At 40.6% G+C, this 18,607-nt stretch overlaps 1 protein-coding gene across 2 annotated transcripts in view; it reads right to left on the bottom strand.

Moving 5' to 3' along the window:
- The window catches only part of LOC115040663 (C-myc promoter-binding protein-like), a 65,581-nt gene that overhangs the window by 38,979 nt on the left and 7,995 nt on the right, over positions 1-18,607 (bottom strand). For both annotated transcript variants that reach the window (XM_029497564.1, XM_029497565.1), the window contains exons 2-5: positions 12,443-12,772; positions 9,592-9,838; positions 5,855-5,924; positions 2,340-2,509 (exon numbers count right to left, since the gene is read on the bottom strand). In XM_029497564.1, the coding sequence (XP_029353424.1) occupies positions 2,340-2,509; positions 5,855-5,924; positions 9,592-9,838; positions 12,443-12,753 (798 nt within the window). In that variant the 5' untranslated portion in view covers positions 12,754-12,772. The remainder of the gene's footprint in view (positions 1-2,339; positions 2,510-5,854; positions 5,925-9,591; positions 9,839-12,442; positions 12,773-18,607) is intronic.

Genomic DNA, 18,607 nt, shown 5'->3' with positions numbered 1-18,607 from the left:
CATTAAAGTTTTCTGAAATGAAAATGCTTTAAGATAATGACGAATAATGGCTTTTCTCTTATCTCAACAGGTTCACTTTTCCTCGGCCTTGGGGTTCGAAAAGCAAAGACCCCACCACTCATAGTCGTGAGCCCAGACCAGCAGTCCAATAACCAAGAACATTTTGAGTTTATAGGTTTAAGTAATTTGTTTGCGATCATTTTAAAAATAAATCTTGAATGTGACCAGCTGATTACCATTATGTAACTGATAGGGGCCATAATAGATTCATTCTTAGAAATCAAAAAGTGGGTTTCAATATCCGTAAGTTATCTTGTTATCTTGTTATCTTGTGCATGTTGACATTAAGGTTACTGTCACATGTATTACAGAGGTCTCGTAAGGACAGAAACAATTATGTTGCCTGTGTGTTAGAATACCCTCCATGGAAGACAGCAAGCCCTCCAAACTCACCCAAAGAAACACACACAAGCGAACACACAAACTTGACTCAACAGCAATGGACCGTGGAAGTCTTGGCACCAATGACTGCTACTGACCCCTCACTGGCCTTGTTGAAGAGCAGCTGGTTTCTAAACAGACTGGTCTCGTCTCCGTCTCTGGGGTGTCCAGTGTCTCGTCTGGTCTAGTCTCTACTCTCTGCAGGGGTCCTGTCTCTGGAGAGGGGGTTCAGTGTCTCTGGTCTAGTGTCTACTCTCAACAGTGGTCCGGTCTAATCTCTGGGGGGTCCAGTCTCTGGTGTAGTCTGGTCTGGTCTGGTCTTGTCTCTGGGGGGTGCACTCTCTGGTCTAGTAGCCCAGTCCGTCACTCGTTTCCAATTAACCAATTGACTTAGACATGTTCAGGTCCCCCTATCGGGAATCGAACCACACACTTCTGACTGTGAGGCGACATCACTAACAACCAACTACATATTAACCCCATAATGATTGGAAACGTTTGGGTTATAAAAAGCTATTTTCAGACTATGATGTAGTAGTGTGTATGTCGCCTAACCCTAACCCTAATGCAGGACTTGGTCTTTATCGCTATTAGGTTAAATGATAAAACCATAAACCAGCCAACGACAGCGCCTCTCATCTTACTGCCTGTATCCACTTCTCTAGTCTTAAAGGCTCAGTTGTTCTGTTCAGCAGCTTCTAAAAACTAAAAACTTTTGGGCATTTGTTGTAGACTACAGGACTCCACCTGTAGTCCGGGCGAAATACCAGGCTCTATAAAAATTAAATGATTCCTTGAGGCAGAGGAAATTCCTTAATCATTTTTTGTAATCGAGGTACTCGAATTATTTGAGGAACTGTTTCAGCCCTAAAGCAAATGCAGCAGATTTTCATGTTTGAGAACATAAAGGTACATATAAAGAATGTGTTTTACTCTTTTTCCAACAGAATCTGCAGCTACACACAGGTGTTTTAATGTGCACGAGTTTTCTAATACAAGCATTGATATTGATCCCCAACTTTGCCTTTCCGTTATCCCTGAGGAAATATACAAGAGCAGCGATAGATGTCATTACATACCCTTTCAGAGCGCACACACACGCAGTCGAGAAAATGAGCTGTTTGCTGCCTTGCAAACTGATAGAACAGGTCCATCATGCATCATCCTCAGGCTGTTGCTCCACTTAGAGTGTAAGCTCTTACACTTAATGTATTTTAGACCCTTAATGTATTTTAAAACTTGTATCAAGGCTCAAGATCACTCTGCCATCCCAGAGAAGTAGAATTATGGTTTTTCTGGTTGTGCAGCATTGTGCAGGATGGGTAACAGGTGTGTGTCGGTGCTTTGAGAAAAATATTAACTACTGACTAATAATAACTGTTGTGACACTTACTGTATCACTGCATCAAAATCTGCAACAATTCAGTTTTGTCAATTTGTCATGGTAAATGAATGATCTGTCCTCCTCAGACTTATTATCTATTTCACTGACTAAAAATCACATGGCATGAGTTCAAGACATAGCTGATCAGATAGCAGACATTCTGAGGTCATTACATGCCATCACATATCCAGGTATTGACGTGACACTTTACTAAGAAATTACATGCCCAAGGTAATCCTTATGTTAATGGTGCTTGTGCATTGTTTGGGAGGATCGGTGTGTTTTCATGAACCTCTTCTCAATGTGGAAATGGAGATTTTCAACAGACAATAGCAACATGCATGGCTGACCCACTTTCCCCTCTGGCATGTTGAGCATTGTGGCTTTCTCATTCCCCGTTGTGGTCAAGTCAGCTGCGTGGATGGCAGTTAGAGTCTGTTGGTGTATAACTGCCTCTTAGATACAATACAGAGAGAAAGAGACAGAGTGGAGTAGAGTAGTGAGCCCTTCTTACCTTCTCTCCTGAGGCTCCAGTGAGGACAAAGGTGGAAAAAACAGGGAGGGAGTACTTGGTGTTTGCTGGCCAGCACTCAATTGTTGCCCCCATGGGGAGGCAGAAGAGAGGGACAGACTCTGGAAGTGGGAATGATTCATAGTCTTCCTCTGGATATCTGCTGAATAAACCTATATAGATATATAGAACAAATACATCGAAGACTCCATTTAGAGAGATGTGATTACCAATTAAGACTCAATATAGATGTAAAACATTCTTTGACCTCTACGTACTTAGAATGATGTTCAGTTTGCCATACTGACAGTGATACTGAACAATTTCATTGAGCCAACAGCTTTGTAATAAAAAAAAAAAAATCTGTTTGGTCATCAGACCTTTGGGTGATTAGTCACTGTGAGTATACACTAACAAGTAGTTTTTAGAAAAAATTGAAAAAAGAAAAAAATAATAATAAAATTAATTAGAAAAACCTGGTGCCTATGTAGTCCCAAAAGTTCAACCTGTCCATGGTTCATCCCTTAAATCTTGACAAGTTGACATATGTATACTTGACATACATTTCTTAGTTGACTCTATCTTTACTAAAAATAATCTGACACAATTAATCATTATGGGAATGGCTTCATTATGGTCCCACTGAAGACATAAAAAGAAACTGTTGTGTCATAACTCTTCCGAGTCCACAGAAGCGTATATGCTTCTGACTTCATGGCATAAGACTTGATACTACCAGAAAATCGGCTGCAAAAAGCCCTGATTTGTCTCCAGCTTGACAATTAATTCTGTTAATATACATATGAAGAAAGTTAGGTAAGATTAATTGAGTCTGACTGTTCTGCTAGAACATTTACTGCTCTTTCCATCCATTCACATACACCATAATAATCACTATAATACATTTAAATTATATAGCGCTTCTAACAACGCTCAAAGACACAAAATGGAAAAACAAGAAAGCAGTAAAATGAAGCATTAAATTAAAATATAAGAAATAAAATATATAAAACCCTAAAATGCACAGTAATCAAACATATGACATTGCACACAATTACACAACCCCAAATTAAAAGCAGTCCTGAACAGGTGAGTTTTGAGTTGGGTTTTGAAAGTGGACAGATTAGTACAGTCATGGATCTATCTTCCCAAATCCAGTGTTTGGTCCCGGGAGGAAGTGTCAGGGGGTTGGCATCAGAGGAGCAGAAAGTGCGGGAGGGTTAGAGGGGAGTGTGGTGGTGGAGTATGTTGGTGAGATTGGACGTGGCTTGGTCATGAAGGGCTTGTGAGTGAGGTAGAGGATTTTGAATTGGATCTCTTGTGGAACATGTAGTTAGTGGAGGCTTTTTAGGACAGTGGTGATTTGCTCACAGGAGCAGGTCTGTGTGAGGAGACAGCACAGCTCTGGATAAACTGGAGTTTGTTGAGGACTTTGGATGACATGCCATGGAAAGTGCTACTGAAATAGTCTAGCCTGGATTTAAGAGAGTGTAGTGCCAGCGATATAAAAGGCAGGAGAGGAGAGTGTTTTAGTGGATGGAATTTAAAGCCGTGGGGAGGTTGAGGAGGATGAGTATGTTGAGGTGGCCAGAGTCTCAGGATAGAAGGAGGTCTTTGGTGACTTTAAGGAGGACTGTGCTGTGTTGTGAATGAAAACTGGATTGAAATGTCTCAAACAGATTTCTAGAAATGAAGAAGGCTTTGATTTGGGAGGAACCAACACAAAGTATTTTTGACAGAAATGGGTGATTGGAGTTGGGCTGAAAATATGTCAAAATGTCAGGATTGAATCCAGGTTTTTTGAGAATGAGTGTGACAGTAGCCAGTTTGAGGATTTGAGGGAACGAACCAGAGTTGAGGGAGGAGTTAATGATGTCTGTGATTAGTGTGGAAAAGATTTGGGAGACAGTCCGTGACAAGTGTGGGTGGAAATAGATCCAGTACATCAGTGGAGTTTCTCATACCTCTGTGTGGAGTTCCATTGGGGACATGGGGGAGGAATGAGATGGGGCAAGTAGTAATGGGGGGAAAGAGGAAGGTGGGTGGATATGGCAGGGGAGGTACTCAGGCTACTGTGTACAGTGTTGATTTTTACTTCAAAGAATGAAACAAAGGATAAACATTTGTCCAATATAAAGGAATTGGAAGTGTTGTCACTTGGTCTGAGAAGTTTGTTCATGATGGAGAAGGGAGTGAGAGTGTATGAGGCATGAGTAGTAAGTAGACTAAGTTGTGGAGAGAACATATTTGTATTCTCATCCACCATCTTTAGTGACTTCTAGAGTCATATCTCTACATTCCTATTTGCTCCAGTTGGTGATGTCACAGCCAATCAGTGTCTCATTACAGTACAACAGCACCACAAACTACAACTTTTTGAATCAACACCTGTGAAAGTCTTTGTTGTACAGCTGTGAGATTGGAGTAAGAGTTTAACTTCAGCAGGTCTTTAGACTTCCTGTCCTGTAGTCACAGCTCGACAGCAATACATGCTTGTTGACTTTTGTCATTTCATTCCCAAAATGAAAACCACGTGCCCGCCAACAAAACAAACCAAACCTGTTCTGGATTTTTCAGCAAATCAAAAACTCAAAGCTTAATGTGACTTTGACTTTTTTTATTCTTTTTTTTGTACATGGACTTTGACGTTGAAAATTAATAATTATTTCTTTATGCTGACTCATCTGTAGCATTAATAAAAAAAAAAAAAGATATGAACTCTTATGCTGCATTTTAGAGACATTTACATCAAAACATCAGCCAGCAGTTCAAAGTTGGTAATTAAGGGGGTTGAGACGCATAGATCTGAGCTAGACAAACCATGTTAAATTGAGAGAATCTACCACAGCGTGTTTATAAAACTTAACATTCATTATCAATCATTAAGCTATTATATTGGGGGGGTGCTGTGGGTGGTTTGGATTATCGGGTGGGTTGCAACCCACTCACCTCCCCATAAATTACACCTATGAGCAGATCTGAGTCTTTGCCAAACACAATTGCACTAAGCCAACAGTGTTAGTGTCAGAGAAAGACAATCTTTTGTTAGACCTTTTGGGACTTAAAAGTCAGATGAACTTAACAGAGAATTCTATTTATTATTAAGATTTCATACTGGGAATGGCAGCCATTTAAACCTTCTGAAGTGGGGGAATATTGGTGTGCAGAGGCTTACCCCATCACTCCAAATCTGAGGCATCAACATGCTTCAACAAGCCTGAACCTGCAACTGCAGCAGACTTCCCTCTGGCAGAAGCTTACTGACAAAAACGGGTAAATAAGTTCAATAAAATAAATATTTATCATGCTAAATTTACTGACTGACTAAAGACTGCATATCTGAAATTACCCTGATTCTCCGACTATTCAAGAAGGCCGTGAGTCAAAGGAAGAACTGATAGAGCATTTACTGACTACATAGTATTTGGTGTCATGTTTCAGCAGAAGCAGGAGGGAGACATCACCATTGCATTAAGTAGTAAGTGAGTGCATGGCAGTTATGGGATTAGGAGTATTACCTGCTTTGTAGGCTATTGCGTTGGTTTTGGCCACAGACTTCTTATAGCATAGGTAGACTGAAGAGCCCCACTGAAAACAAGAGCACAATGAGGACAGTTAGTCACTTTGTCCTTTTCGAGCTGTAAGGAACAAAATGCATAAACATCCATCAAATCTGGACCAATACTCCAGTTACTCCATGAACAGCCTGACGTAATGATAATATACTTTGACCTCCACTAACAAGTTGGGGCAATATTTTGAAAAGATCATTCAAGTGCTTTTACATTTTTTCAATTCTGCTGAAGACTCAGCAGAAACTCTCAGCATCATGAAGTGATTATTTTTATTCAGGTGCTATGGTTCTGCTTTTAACTGTATAACACATTACGGAGCAGATTCCAAAGCAGGCCTTTAGACAAAATTTCCTTGGGCTCTGTAAACAAGAGTAATTGCATTGACATAGTGCAGTAGCTCAGGTGAAACGTCAGTACGTTTTTCGATTGAAGAAACCCTTTTCTTTGTCTGCAAAGAGAAATAACAGATGATCACAGACAGAGTAGCTATGGGGACAACCATCTTAAAACCTGGCCACCTTGTGGAGTATCAAAAAATAAATACATAAATAAATAAATCCAGGTTTGTCATTTCTTTGACTATAGTCCCAGTAGATCAACCCAAGGCTGAATTTCTTTCCCAGCTGGAAGTGGAGCCAGTAGGATTTTCCAAGAGAACCATACAAGCTACACTTACCTCCAGCTGGACGTCTTTTCTTCTCAATGTGTCAGTGATGTTACATAGTACATGTCTGTTTTTATTCAGGTCAATGAGAGTAGCATGATAAGGTGAGCTGACTTGCTAATGATATTAAAATTTGTTTGTGAAATGTTGCTATGACTGATTTTGTTGGACGGAGGACGGAGATGTTGCCAGTGAAGCATTTGTTATCAGGAGGCACAGATTGTTCGAAAATATCCTTAATGATGCATTTAAGGATGTGTCAAAATGTAAGACATGATTAACAACCCCCACGACCCGGAAAAGGAAAAGCTTTTTATTGTGTGTCTTTGGATGCAATGCTTAAGCAGACACTGATGGAATGGTGATTGGATTGATTTTACACATAATGAGGTTTACATTTCAAATTTGATTCTGGTTTCAACTATATCATTGCACGGTACCAATTATTTTTATTTCTAAATGTTCTGGGGGCATTGTTCCTTTTATTTAAGTTAAACAGTAGATATCTGACAAGATTTTAAGAGAGAAACAGAGAGACAGTGGAGACAAGTGAGAACAGCAATAGCAGCTTAATCCGAACCAGTGATGTTGGTACTGCAATTTACAGTTTCAATTGAAAGGGGCTATATGTTTTCTTTGCCGACAAGCTTGGTTTCTTGCCAGTAGCATGTGCTGGTAGTTGTCATTCAACTTCACTCACCATTGTAACCATTATTACTGAAACTATATCTTCAAGGCAGATTGGAGGCTATAATGATTCGCAATTGGAAGGTGACAAGACGGCCCAGAGCCAGCTGGTTAGCTAAAAATATTATTAAAAGAGACAGTCTGGACAATTTAGCATGTGTTACCTTCCACCTCTGGAGACGTTGTTGTGAAGTGAAGTTTCATGTTGAGTCTCCTCTAAAGTGGTAAACAACTGTTAATGTTAACATTAGCTGCGTAGCAAAAGCAAAACTTACACAGAGCCCCTTTAAAAATCATCATCCACAATCAATTATCAAAATGGAAAATACAGTGCAAACGTGTAGTACATGTCCAAAAGTTTAGACAATCATCCAAGCCAAAAGTCTAAGGACTCAGGAATCCAATCATGCAGTCATAGACACACGGGTCCCAGCACCAAAAGTCACATGAAATCGAGCTGAAGTACGATCCTGGAGCAGGACTGAAATATAAAAAATTATCTTTGCAGCTCCTGCATAAAATTAGTATGGATAAATCCAGATTTAAGTTCAAAATCGTTGCCCTCTTCTTCATACACCACAAGTGTCTTTTGAAAATATATTAACACTGAATTTCCTGTCAGACTAACGCTCCTCTTGTAGCGGTTTTAAGACATGTGCACAGCTCCCCAGGAGAGTGATCTGGTTTGTGAAATTCCAAATTTAGACTGAAGATGACACAGAATAAACCTTTTACAGTATTTAACTATATAGTGTGTGTGTGTGTGTGTGTTGTTCGGTGGAAGAGAGAGACAGAGAGAGGGAAGCAAAAAGACATTGGGAGAATATGACAGAGAAGTGGAAAAAGACAGAAATATTCCTGAGGAACACAAATTCTGGGTGCTTAGAAAACAAAGCAAGGGATGATCAGTGGATTCTACTTCCCTTTTTAAAAAGAAACAAAACCAAAACAGCATAAATACATGTAGTCTTCTGCATTGCAGCAGCAACACATAATAGTTTTACATATTTTGCCGTAATTAGATGCACGAAACAGTTCAAGTAGCTCACCTAAGGGCCAAAATCTCCCTTGTAACTACTGAAAAATACCATAATCAACTGAGGAGAAGAATAAACAGGTGACCTAGAGCTAATTTAACATTATCAGTCCTGCACTAAAGAAACACATAGAAATTCAGCTCAGTGCCACACTGAGATTTTTACATAATTACTCCATATTAGAGTAACAGAAGAACATTCATTCATCTTATCCACTTATCCATTCGGGTTTGCAGGGGTGCTGGAACCAATCCCAGCTCACACTGGACAGGTCACCTAAACATGCATGTCTTTGGATGGTGGGAGGAAACCCACACAGGCACAGTAGAACATGCAAAGTCTGCACAGAAAGGGCCCAGGCTGGAGAACCAAACCTGCGGCTTTTTGTTGTGGGGCAACAGTGCTAACCACTATGCTGCCGTGCTGCCACAGAAGAACGTGTGGCAGCTAAATCTTTCAGCATTTGTTCATGTGAACTCTAATTTTCTATTGGTGGAAAGAACAATTCACAACTACTGAGGCAGTGGACTTGAGGATTCAAGACTTCAGACGAAAGAATATCTAACAACCGGTTGAAATTTAAATGTCATGAAGTTGTTTAAAAAAGACACTTCCATCAATGTCCTGTATTTTATTACTGTACATTCCCAACATTATACATGTCACTCCGTAATGAAGACTAAAGAATTTTTGGGCCTATTTAACTTCAAACTGCACACTCTAACTCAGCTACTCATGTCCTTCATTTTCAACAACATCATGAATTGATAAGACAAATGTATGAACATTGGTTACCTGTATCCAATAAATTGGCCTTTACACCTGTCCTCTTGACAAATTTGTCCTTTTTGCACACTGTGGTTCTAGGAAGACACCCATTTAATTTTCGAACACATGAAACCTGTGGTCCTAAATTAAGGATGTTTCCTGGGCAACTTCTTCTGGAGGCTTAACAAGCAGGTCCAACCAGGAGGAAACCTCCCAGGTAGGCCCAGATCTTACTAAAGGTATAACAGATGCCATCTGGCCTGGGAGCATTATTGGATACCCCAAAAGAAGCCTGAAGATGTTCCTGGAAAGAGGAATGTCTGGAATTCCCTGCGTAGCCTTCTGCCACTGAGACTAGAGCCAAATAAGCAGAAGATAGGGGGATGGATGGATTGTAGATGTTATAAATACCTGGATTTCACCTAACCAGACAAAATGTAAAATGCAGTTTTTAATAATTCAATGAAAAACTGGAATGAAGATATGTATTCAACAGGATTTCCATACACTGCTATCTCTCTCACCATGCTGCTGTTGAGGTTCTTCTCCACCTTACAGAAGGTGTGGGGCGGTGTCTCTCCCTTGCTTGGGATGATGATACAGATGTCAGTGACAGCCAGGGCAGCATGTGGCTGGCTCTCAGCCGCCCGGCGGTATGTGACATAGATACGTTGAGCGGAATTGCCGCTGATATTGGCTGGACGACCAGAGGGTGTGGTCTGGATGAGGTGACAGCCCTGCTTTAGTCGCTCCTTCCACTCATATAACACACTGGAGGGAGGAAGGAGAAAAACAACAATCCACATCATTACAGTTACTTTCCCACGTAGAAATAACCAAAACAAAAACCAGTCATGATGTCACTGGATTCATTAGGTGGAGTCCGGGCCTTTATCCCATTTTTTAGAAGCAGGATCAGAAATAGAATGGGGAGGATTAAGCAAAAAATTATGTAGTGTTGAAATACTGTGTTGAAGTACATTCCTATAAGTTTCAGTCCACTGCCAGTCAAAGCATATTAACCCAGTGCAACCTTACAATCAAGTATAAAAGGAGAAAGCAGAAAGCACTTAGAGGATGCGTACTCATCAGAATCATATCAGTAATTTCAAACATCCCTCTTTCAGCTTCCATTGTGCACTTATCATCCATTACTGTGGCACTATCTGAAACCTGAAAAAAGAAAACAGAACACAAAGTGGTCAAGTGTGGGTTTTACTTTATTTTGGCTGTTGACCCATTTAAGTTCTTATTGATGTAATAATTCTGTACTGCTCTCAACAAGGCCAAACACACCCCTCTCTCTGCTGTTATTGCAGACTAGTTTTTGTCAATCCAGTCTCCACCATTAGTTTAGTGTGGCTGAAACTTATTTCTTTATTGATGGCTGAGCAAATTTTGTAGAACTCAAACTTTGCCGTATTTGCTAAATGAAATCTGAATAACTTTCTAAACAGTTATAGCTGTGAAAGCAGTTCAGTGCTTTCTAAGGTGGCTGCTCTTGGAATTTGCATAGGTAGACTTCCTAGTCAATCTCCAATAGAAAGTAAAATAAAAAAAACATTAAAAGGTTTGTGTAACAAAACATTGGCCCTGAGGAATAACAAACAGAGGTGCCAAGTTAACATTAATGAATTAAAACACATGATGCATCAGTGCTCGATAACGTCCCTGTTTAACAGTTTACTGATGGACCTGGAGGTCCCACTGCTCTTCACAGTCCTTATACAGCTGTCAGTAATGAATGTAGCCACACTGATATTAACATGGAGGCTGGTTAGAGATAATGACAACAATTAAATCTATATTCTGAGCAACTGTGTCCTATAAATGTTCTGCAGCTGCAGAAAAGAGAATTTAAACAACCAGTACAGTTTGAGGATGGGCGCCTGGATTCATGTTGCCAATTATCTGTAACTGACCAAATGTGAAATATGGTCACCCTCCTGCTCTACTTCAGCGCTGTAGTGTTGGATAATGGCCAGACAATGATAATCTCATATGGATGATGCCCTTCATCCATTAGGATATAAAATGTTTTTACTTTGTCGGTGTCTCAATTCAGGGATCATGGCTTTTGGAGGATGAGGCCCTTCATAGCTACTGTAGACAGGGAAGGTCAAACCAAAAGGACACAATGTTGTGAGATTTTGGGATGTGCCTGTGATTCACCTGTTATGGATACCACAAAGGCTAAAGGCTAACCGCAGTGGCCTGGATATGAATCCGACCCAGCCTTTTGCTGGAAGTCATCCCACCCTCTCTTTCATTGACTCTGCAGTCCTTCTCTTTCTTTCACTGTGTCTGTCTGAATGAGGGTAAAAACATCCCAAAAATGACTTTAAAACATTTGAAAAAGTCTTCAAACTGGGGCAGTCTATTTGTGCTGCTGTGATGGAATCAGTTTCCTCAGGATGCAGCCCCTGAATTATTTAATTTAATACTGGACATTTGCCTGAAATAGTTGCCATACGTTGTCAATATATGAATTTGAACTTTTTTGAGTGACTCTGTGTTTTGTGAGGTTAAGCGACTACCGAATCAGTGTCACTCCATCCTTTACTTTAGGCGGATGTTTGTTCCAAATTTGAAAAAAATTCCCTCAAGGCATTACTGACATATCACCATCACAAAAACATGATGAATGGACAGATGGACAACCTGAAAACATAGTGTCTCTGTCCCCGATGTCACTGGCGTGAAGGCATTAAAATGGAGATAAATGATGGCTGAACATACATACATTACTTCAGCTTCCCATTAGTCCTACCAGTGTCTGGGAGGTGTAGCCTCTTTGGGCTATTGGCACACAGAAGCTGCTGATACTTACAAAGAGCTACTGGGTCAGCACCTGATAAGCGCTGCACTCTGCAGCGCAAGAGGCCTATATTAACCTCCTCAGCATTGTCACCATTAGCGTCTGCACGACTGAGGTGTGAGAAGACTGAATAAGCGGTCCTGGATTCCCTGAGTTCAGTCCCACCATCTTCCACACTATTTCCTTTGTCAATGTAAAAACACAGATGCTGCACATCACATCTCTTTTTAGGAAGGAATTCTTTGTCTTTATCAGAATAATGAATGTCACACAGCAAGTTAGAAGACGGACAGTTTCCACTTCATTAGCTTTTCATTTATGGGTGAACGATTTCTTAATGAATCAGTCAGCTGGTGGGCATCATGCAACTGCTGGGAACATTAAAATAACTGATTATATTATATTTTAATGTTACAGTGTTTACTCCAGTATTAGTGAGCTCTGACCCCAAATGTAGTGCACTGAAAATAGCTTAATACAGAGGAATTAAAACTGCCATCGTTGAGATGTTTTTCCTTTCTCAAACTAGAAAAAGACAAATAAAAAGGCTGCTTTACCCCAGGTCTGTGAGCGGTGGCTTGTCTCTGCCTCGTCTGTAGCACAGGAAGATCTGGGGTGCCATGAAGCCACCATTGTTTAGATCAGCTGAATGGCCTGTTGGTGTTGTCTCTATGCAAGTAAACCCTAGCGGCACCTCCTCCCCCATGGAGCGGATCACCAAATCCACATCGGTGATGGGTGCTTTTGGCTTGGCTGTCTTGTGACACACATCGTCAAAGTGGATCTCCTGGTCCAACGGCTTGGACGGGTCTGTCAGGCCAGCCACCACAAAGTAGTCGGCTACACGAGGGCCTTTGTCCTCCATCATCTCCCATCACCGCCAAGTGCTTATATAGAGACAGAGTGAAAGAGAGAGAGAGAAAGACAGGGGGTGTCATGGGGAGAGAGAGAAAGAGATCAATTTTCATTGTGGTAGCAGGTACAGACTGTTCTTCAGCCCCTGCTATGGCAGTAAAATAAAAACTCTCACAATCATAAATTTCACTAAGGGGCCAGTAGAAGGGCAAACGAAGAGAAAGGGTAAAAGTCTGTGAATGAGGAAGCTATGATTACGTCACAGTCAGTCATTCACATTTCTGGCTGTTTAGTTGAGGGCCAGCTAAAGGTTAGGCTCAAAGACACTTTGTTGAAGCATGTAGAGGGCAGAATATTGGAAGTGTTGAGGGTTTTGAACTTGCTTCTAATTCTAAACAGTGAAACAGTGCAGGTAGAGTCTGGGTGGCTACACAGACCTGAGTGTGCATTTTAAAGAGGGAGCAGTGAGGTGTTTCTTTACACTTGACATTCTACAGATTAGAAGCATTGTGATATCATAGGGACCATTAAGCACAGTGATAAAAGCTAAAAAGTAATTTCCTTAATCTGTCCTAAGAAATGCAAAGCTGACTGAAAGATCCACTAGGCAGGTCAACATCAGAGTGTATAGAAATTGGAAATACAGAAACACCAAAGAGGCTGTTCTTTGTGTAGGGTGAATAATGACCAGTGATGATAAAGTTATCTTCTGTACAATCTGCATCAAGTAAAAAGCTGGTCTGAGTGAATCAATGTTTTTCTGCCAAAAAAAAAAAAAAAGCTCAGCTTCTGTAATCACAGTTACACTGTCACATCCACCCATAAAACATAGGCACAAGCTACAGCCAAGACCATCTCAACAAATTTAAGGGTGATCGTCACCACAAACACCAGAGAAGCATCTCCTGTTCAACAAATTTAGGAGGGCGGCTCAACACTGACTGGCTGAGGTCGGCCAACAGATCCCAAAGTTCAGTGTCGATGCAGCACATTTAATTGCTGATTGTTAGCTTTGTTATGATCACATTGCCATGTTCAAGAGGAAAGAGCAACTTTCCCCCCATCTGAAGAACACAGATCTCAGTCGACAACAAAACAGTCGAAAACAATTAAAGTAGCACTAAATACAAGTAAAAATCTAATTTATTGTGAATGTGGAATAAATGAGGTTGTCCCAGTGGTGGACAACCTGATAGCTGAAAACCATTGTAACTCTGTAAATCAGGTCCAAGGATCACTTATTGAGTCCCGCAGAGATATATATGTAGATGTGACAATTCAAGAAAGACTGGAATGTAAAAATGCTTCCTTTTGCTGTATTATTTACTCTACTGGCTTTGCCTTGTAGCTTAAGTGAATATTCCTCTTGTAACTTTTTGCCATTGTTTTACAAATAATGCTAAAGTTCTGCAGAAAAAAGAACAATGGCATTTCAGTTTTATCTTACAGTGAATTTGTTTTTATTGACAGCCTCCGGGTGTGGTGGGTAACGCATTCCCCCTTCATGCCTCTGGGACTTGAGTGTGTCTCTTGGGGTAAAAGTGAAACTTTACCCCTGCTGATGCTCCCACTCTTCTCCCCATCAATCATGCAATAACCTAAGACAAAATGGCTTCATGACAGCTGAGATAAGGAGGTGTGAGAGTACAATTCAACCATGTCAGAAAGTGGTCATACAAAAGCAGCCTCCTGCGTAGATGGCAAACAGGTAACAGTCATAAAGTGATTTTTAAAAAATGTTACCAATTGCACCACATGTTCACCACCAGGACAATCTCAGTTAATTATATATGTCACTCAAAGACTTCAGTTCATTGTAACAGGGGATATTGGCACAAATGGTAAAAATAAAATGTTTCAGTGTCTGTATTACTCAGATATCACCCACTGGAGCCAATAGGTGTGTGCGATGTAGAAATGTGACTACAGACATCATTAGCAAAGAGGGAGGATGAGAATCACACATAGAACTAAAGTAGCAATGCCTCAGTCCAAAGGGCTAGTCAGATCCAAGTCTTACCTCATTTACAAGTTTATACATATAGTTATATCACAGAGAAAAAATATCTTAAATCTAGCTTAAACCATCCCAGAGCAATAAGACTGTAAAGGTGACATTTGCTTAATAGGTTCAAAAACATTTCCAAGTTGATGTCTACAACCAGATTTCAATTTTGTTTCCATTGTGTAATTCTGAATAATTCCACCATGCAAGCTCTGTGATTCCAACCACATGTAGTAAGAGGGTGTGGGGCAATTGTTTTAATTAGCAGGGTGTGCTAGCAAGTCTATACTGTATGTGCTGGCTCAGAGGAAATGTTAAAAGCTGCTCACTCCAGTCCACTCCAGCTACTACCACAGCTATATGAACCACTGTTATTAACTCCTTCCATCCAACTCACTATCAGACCAATGCAAGTCTAGAAAACAGATTTGACCTCTGCCCTTGATTGTCCTGCATCTGCATCTTGGCTTGTTGTGTTCAATCAGCCACATATTTGAAAGCATTTGCCAACATGTGACACATGTTGCTGGAAGTACAATTGTGAAAACAGCAATAGAATCTTAAATTACAAACCACTCACAAGAGACTCAACCAGGCTGAAGGCAGCAGTAAATGGACCAGAATCCAATTAGTTTTTGTCTTGTCTTTCACAAGGTGTTCAAAGGAGTTGTTTGCTGAATACATTAGCTGCTTCAGACATAATATTTTGACTAGAAAAATGATTTATTTGCGTAAATCAAACTATAACTGGTGTTTATTAGTATGATGAAATGATCTTTGCAGGGTCAATGAGGCAAGTTTATATACAAACAGAGTGATTTGTGTTCCTTTTTTTGGCTTTCACGTTCAGCTATTGACTTACATAGAAAAAAAAAATGCCGGTACATTGCGTTCTGACTCTTATACTCAGATTAAAAATGTCTCACCTCATCACATCCTCACTGTGAGAAACTGATGAGAAGACAGTCACAGCAAGTTGAGCAAATTCTCTTTGCCAAGTGATGTCTGGTCAACCGTGATAAGGCTGAAGGAGTGAGTGGAGCCCATACCTCTGGTCCACTCCTCACCCAGCACAAAGACTTCCAGAGCCAATCCAGTTTTTCAAACCTAAAACAGTCAAATTTAGAAGGATCACAAGAGCCCCACATCTGCACAGCTTGCTGAGGCCAAGACCACAGTGTGCATTCAGCTTCCTGCCCAATACACAGAGCAGGATCTTAACAGTTCCTGCGATGCTTGCATTACAACACGTTGTTGAAACTCCCCGAGGAGAAGCTGTAGGACACATGCTCCCTTTGCTTTCAAGCATATATTCATGAGAATTGAGCAGGAAGATGCAAAAAATACAAACTTCTTTCATGAATTGAAAGAGGAGTCTCAGCTATTACAATTCACATCCTCATTGTCATATGGGTGGATGTTAAAGACTTTCATCTTAATGCCCAAGATTCAAGGTTTTAATCAAAACCTTCTCTGCTTCTGGCAGTGTTAATAGAAGAGCAGAGGTAGAAGAAAAACAACATGTGAAACAGGAAATAATAAGAAGGGGAAAGCAAAGAGCAGTGGCATAAAAACAAACATTCCTATAACACCTTCACAGCTGCTCACAACACTGCCATAAAAAGCCTGCATGACTCTGGAGAGGCTGAGAAGCTGACAGGTTGTCTGAAGATGAGGTCCGGCGTCATAAGTTGGTGTGTATGTGCATGCACAAGTTGCTGGGGTCACATTTTTGCATTTTACTGACATGAATTAATGTGTTCAACATGGGAGGTTTTGCCAACATGCAGCCAATCGAAGTTCCGTCCTACCCAAGATTTCACATCTTAGTTCTACTGATTGTTGGGTCTCATTAACTTCATAAAGACTATGGTTTAGAGATAATGTCTGTTGTGGTTTGGTGCTGTGTGTAGTGGAAACACTCATCTCTGATGAGTTATTATTTTATTTTATATTATCAATATTATTTGGCACGTTCACATGCTCACAGAAGCAGGTGTAACAATATTGTAATAATCTGTAAGTGCTGTGCAATATAAAAATGTCTACCGTATTATATAAACCTCAATTGTTTATATCATAATTTTATTGTGCGAGCTACTGGGTTAGCTTAGCTAACGAAACTAGAACAATGCTCTCGTTACGAGCAATATATATATATAATTTTAAGAAAACATACTAAATTGGGATATACTTCATGATTGGGATATAAACTTTTGTCCATATCGCACAGCACTGGTCTCTGTTTTAACAGCTCTATGCTGGACCAAAGACAGGAGTATGTCTGTGAGCTGAGAAATGTTACAGGAGAAGAGGAAACGTTTGCTCCTTCACCCTGGTGTTATACTTACATCAATGGGGATCAGACTGCAGAATCATTTGATCTAGGACTCAATGCTGACTGTAGTTTTCTTCATTGCCAACAAAAACCAGATTTTAGCTAGTCTTAGCAGATTTTAAAGGGAAAGATAAAAATGACAGAGTAAAGGGCCCCAGTCCAGACTCAAAACTGTGTTGCCGTGGCAAATAGCGGGGGAGATATTGTCACTCATGGACATCCAAGGTTAGAGGAAAGGCCCCACTGTAGCAGTCCAGCCAAAAACCAAGCTATAACATTGAGCAGTGTGTTATGAAATGAAGGGCGGAGTTACTCAGGATGTCAACAGCACAGCAGCTATCTTGTTCAATTGACCCGTTGGGATTCTTCTCAACCGAGAAAAAAAAAACTGACTTAGATATCGGTTACTGGAACACACAGTTCAATTAACTCCCCGCTTAGTAAAAAACTGTATTCCCTTTAAATAAATATATTAATAAATAAAATGTTGACCCAATTTATTGCAAAAGCATCATAGAGCTTTGCAGTGTCACCTCCTGTTACACTAACTACAGAGCCACATGATGAGCCAAAGAATGACACTCATCCTCACCATGTTGTGAGCATGCTAAAAATACAATGCAAACCAAAGCAGACCATGGCGCACATTGCATAAGGGTTACACATATATTCTACGCATATGTGGGGCAGTCCTGGACTCATACTGAAATCAAACCACTTCCACTGTTTTCAACCTTTTCTCTCTGCCTGACCTATTTCAAGTAGACAAGAAATCAGTGTTGCTGAGTTCACAACAGAGGCGACAGAATGAATGCCCAGAAACTTTAGGCTTGACCACATCAAGGGCCTGGTGCCAGAGCCAAAGAGAAAGCTTCCCAGCCAAAACTCACAGACATAGAACCATCGCGGTAGTTCAAGGGACGAGTTCGATAAGATTTCCAGACCTAACAGACCTTTAGTGGCTTCCATGAGGTTTCGTTTCAGCCTGCGTGACAAGGGAATGATTTCCATCTGTCTCAAGTTCACGAGAACCTGTGCCAATGAAACTCACCAAGGGGACTCTCAATTTAAGGCTCCAGCAGCCAAGTCAGTGCTCCCTGCTCCAGCTGTAAAGACATCAAGCACCAGAGATGGCCACACTAGGGCAGACATGTGGAGGAGATGAAAAGGAATGTGCTCAAGAACATAAACACAAGCCAGTAGGAAGCCTCACTAGCCAAGCATCTGTTTCTAGTTAGCCTAGAGGGGAAGGTCCCCTAGAGGGAGCCCTCTCACTGCACTAGGTCATGTGACATCTCAAAGGAAAAATGACCTCTGTGAGAAAGAAGTAAAATCTTAATCTCCACTAAAGACTGATGATCAAATCGGTGAAATAAAAAGTAACAAACAGTGGGTTACTGACAGTGCTGAGCAAAAGATACACGAATTACAACACAAGCCTGTCTGGCAGATATCCATGCTCTTCCTGACAGTCAATGTAATTACAAAACCAATAGCGCAACATATGTACTTTAATAACTGAGT

This window comes from Echeneis naucrates, chromosome 3 (genome assembly GCF_900963305.1).
Source record: "Echeneis naucrates chromosome 3, fEcheNa1.1, whole genome shotgun sequence".
Taxonomy (NCBI): Eukaryota; Metazoa; Chordata; class Actinopteri; order Carangiformes; family Echeneidae; genus Echeneis; species Echeneis naucrates.
Note: the sequence above shows the minus strand (reverse complement) of the source record. Positions and strands in the feature narration are given on the sequence as shown.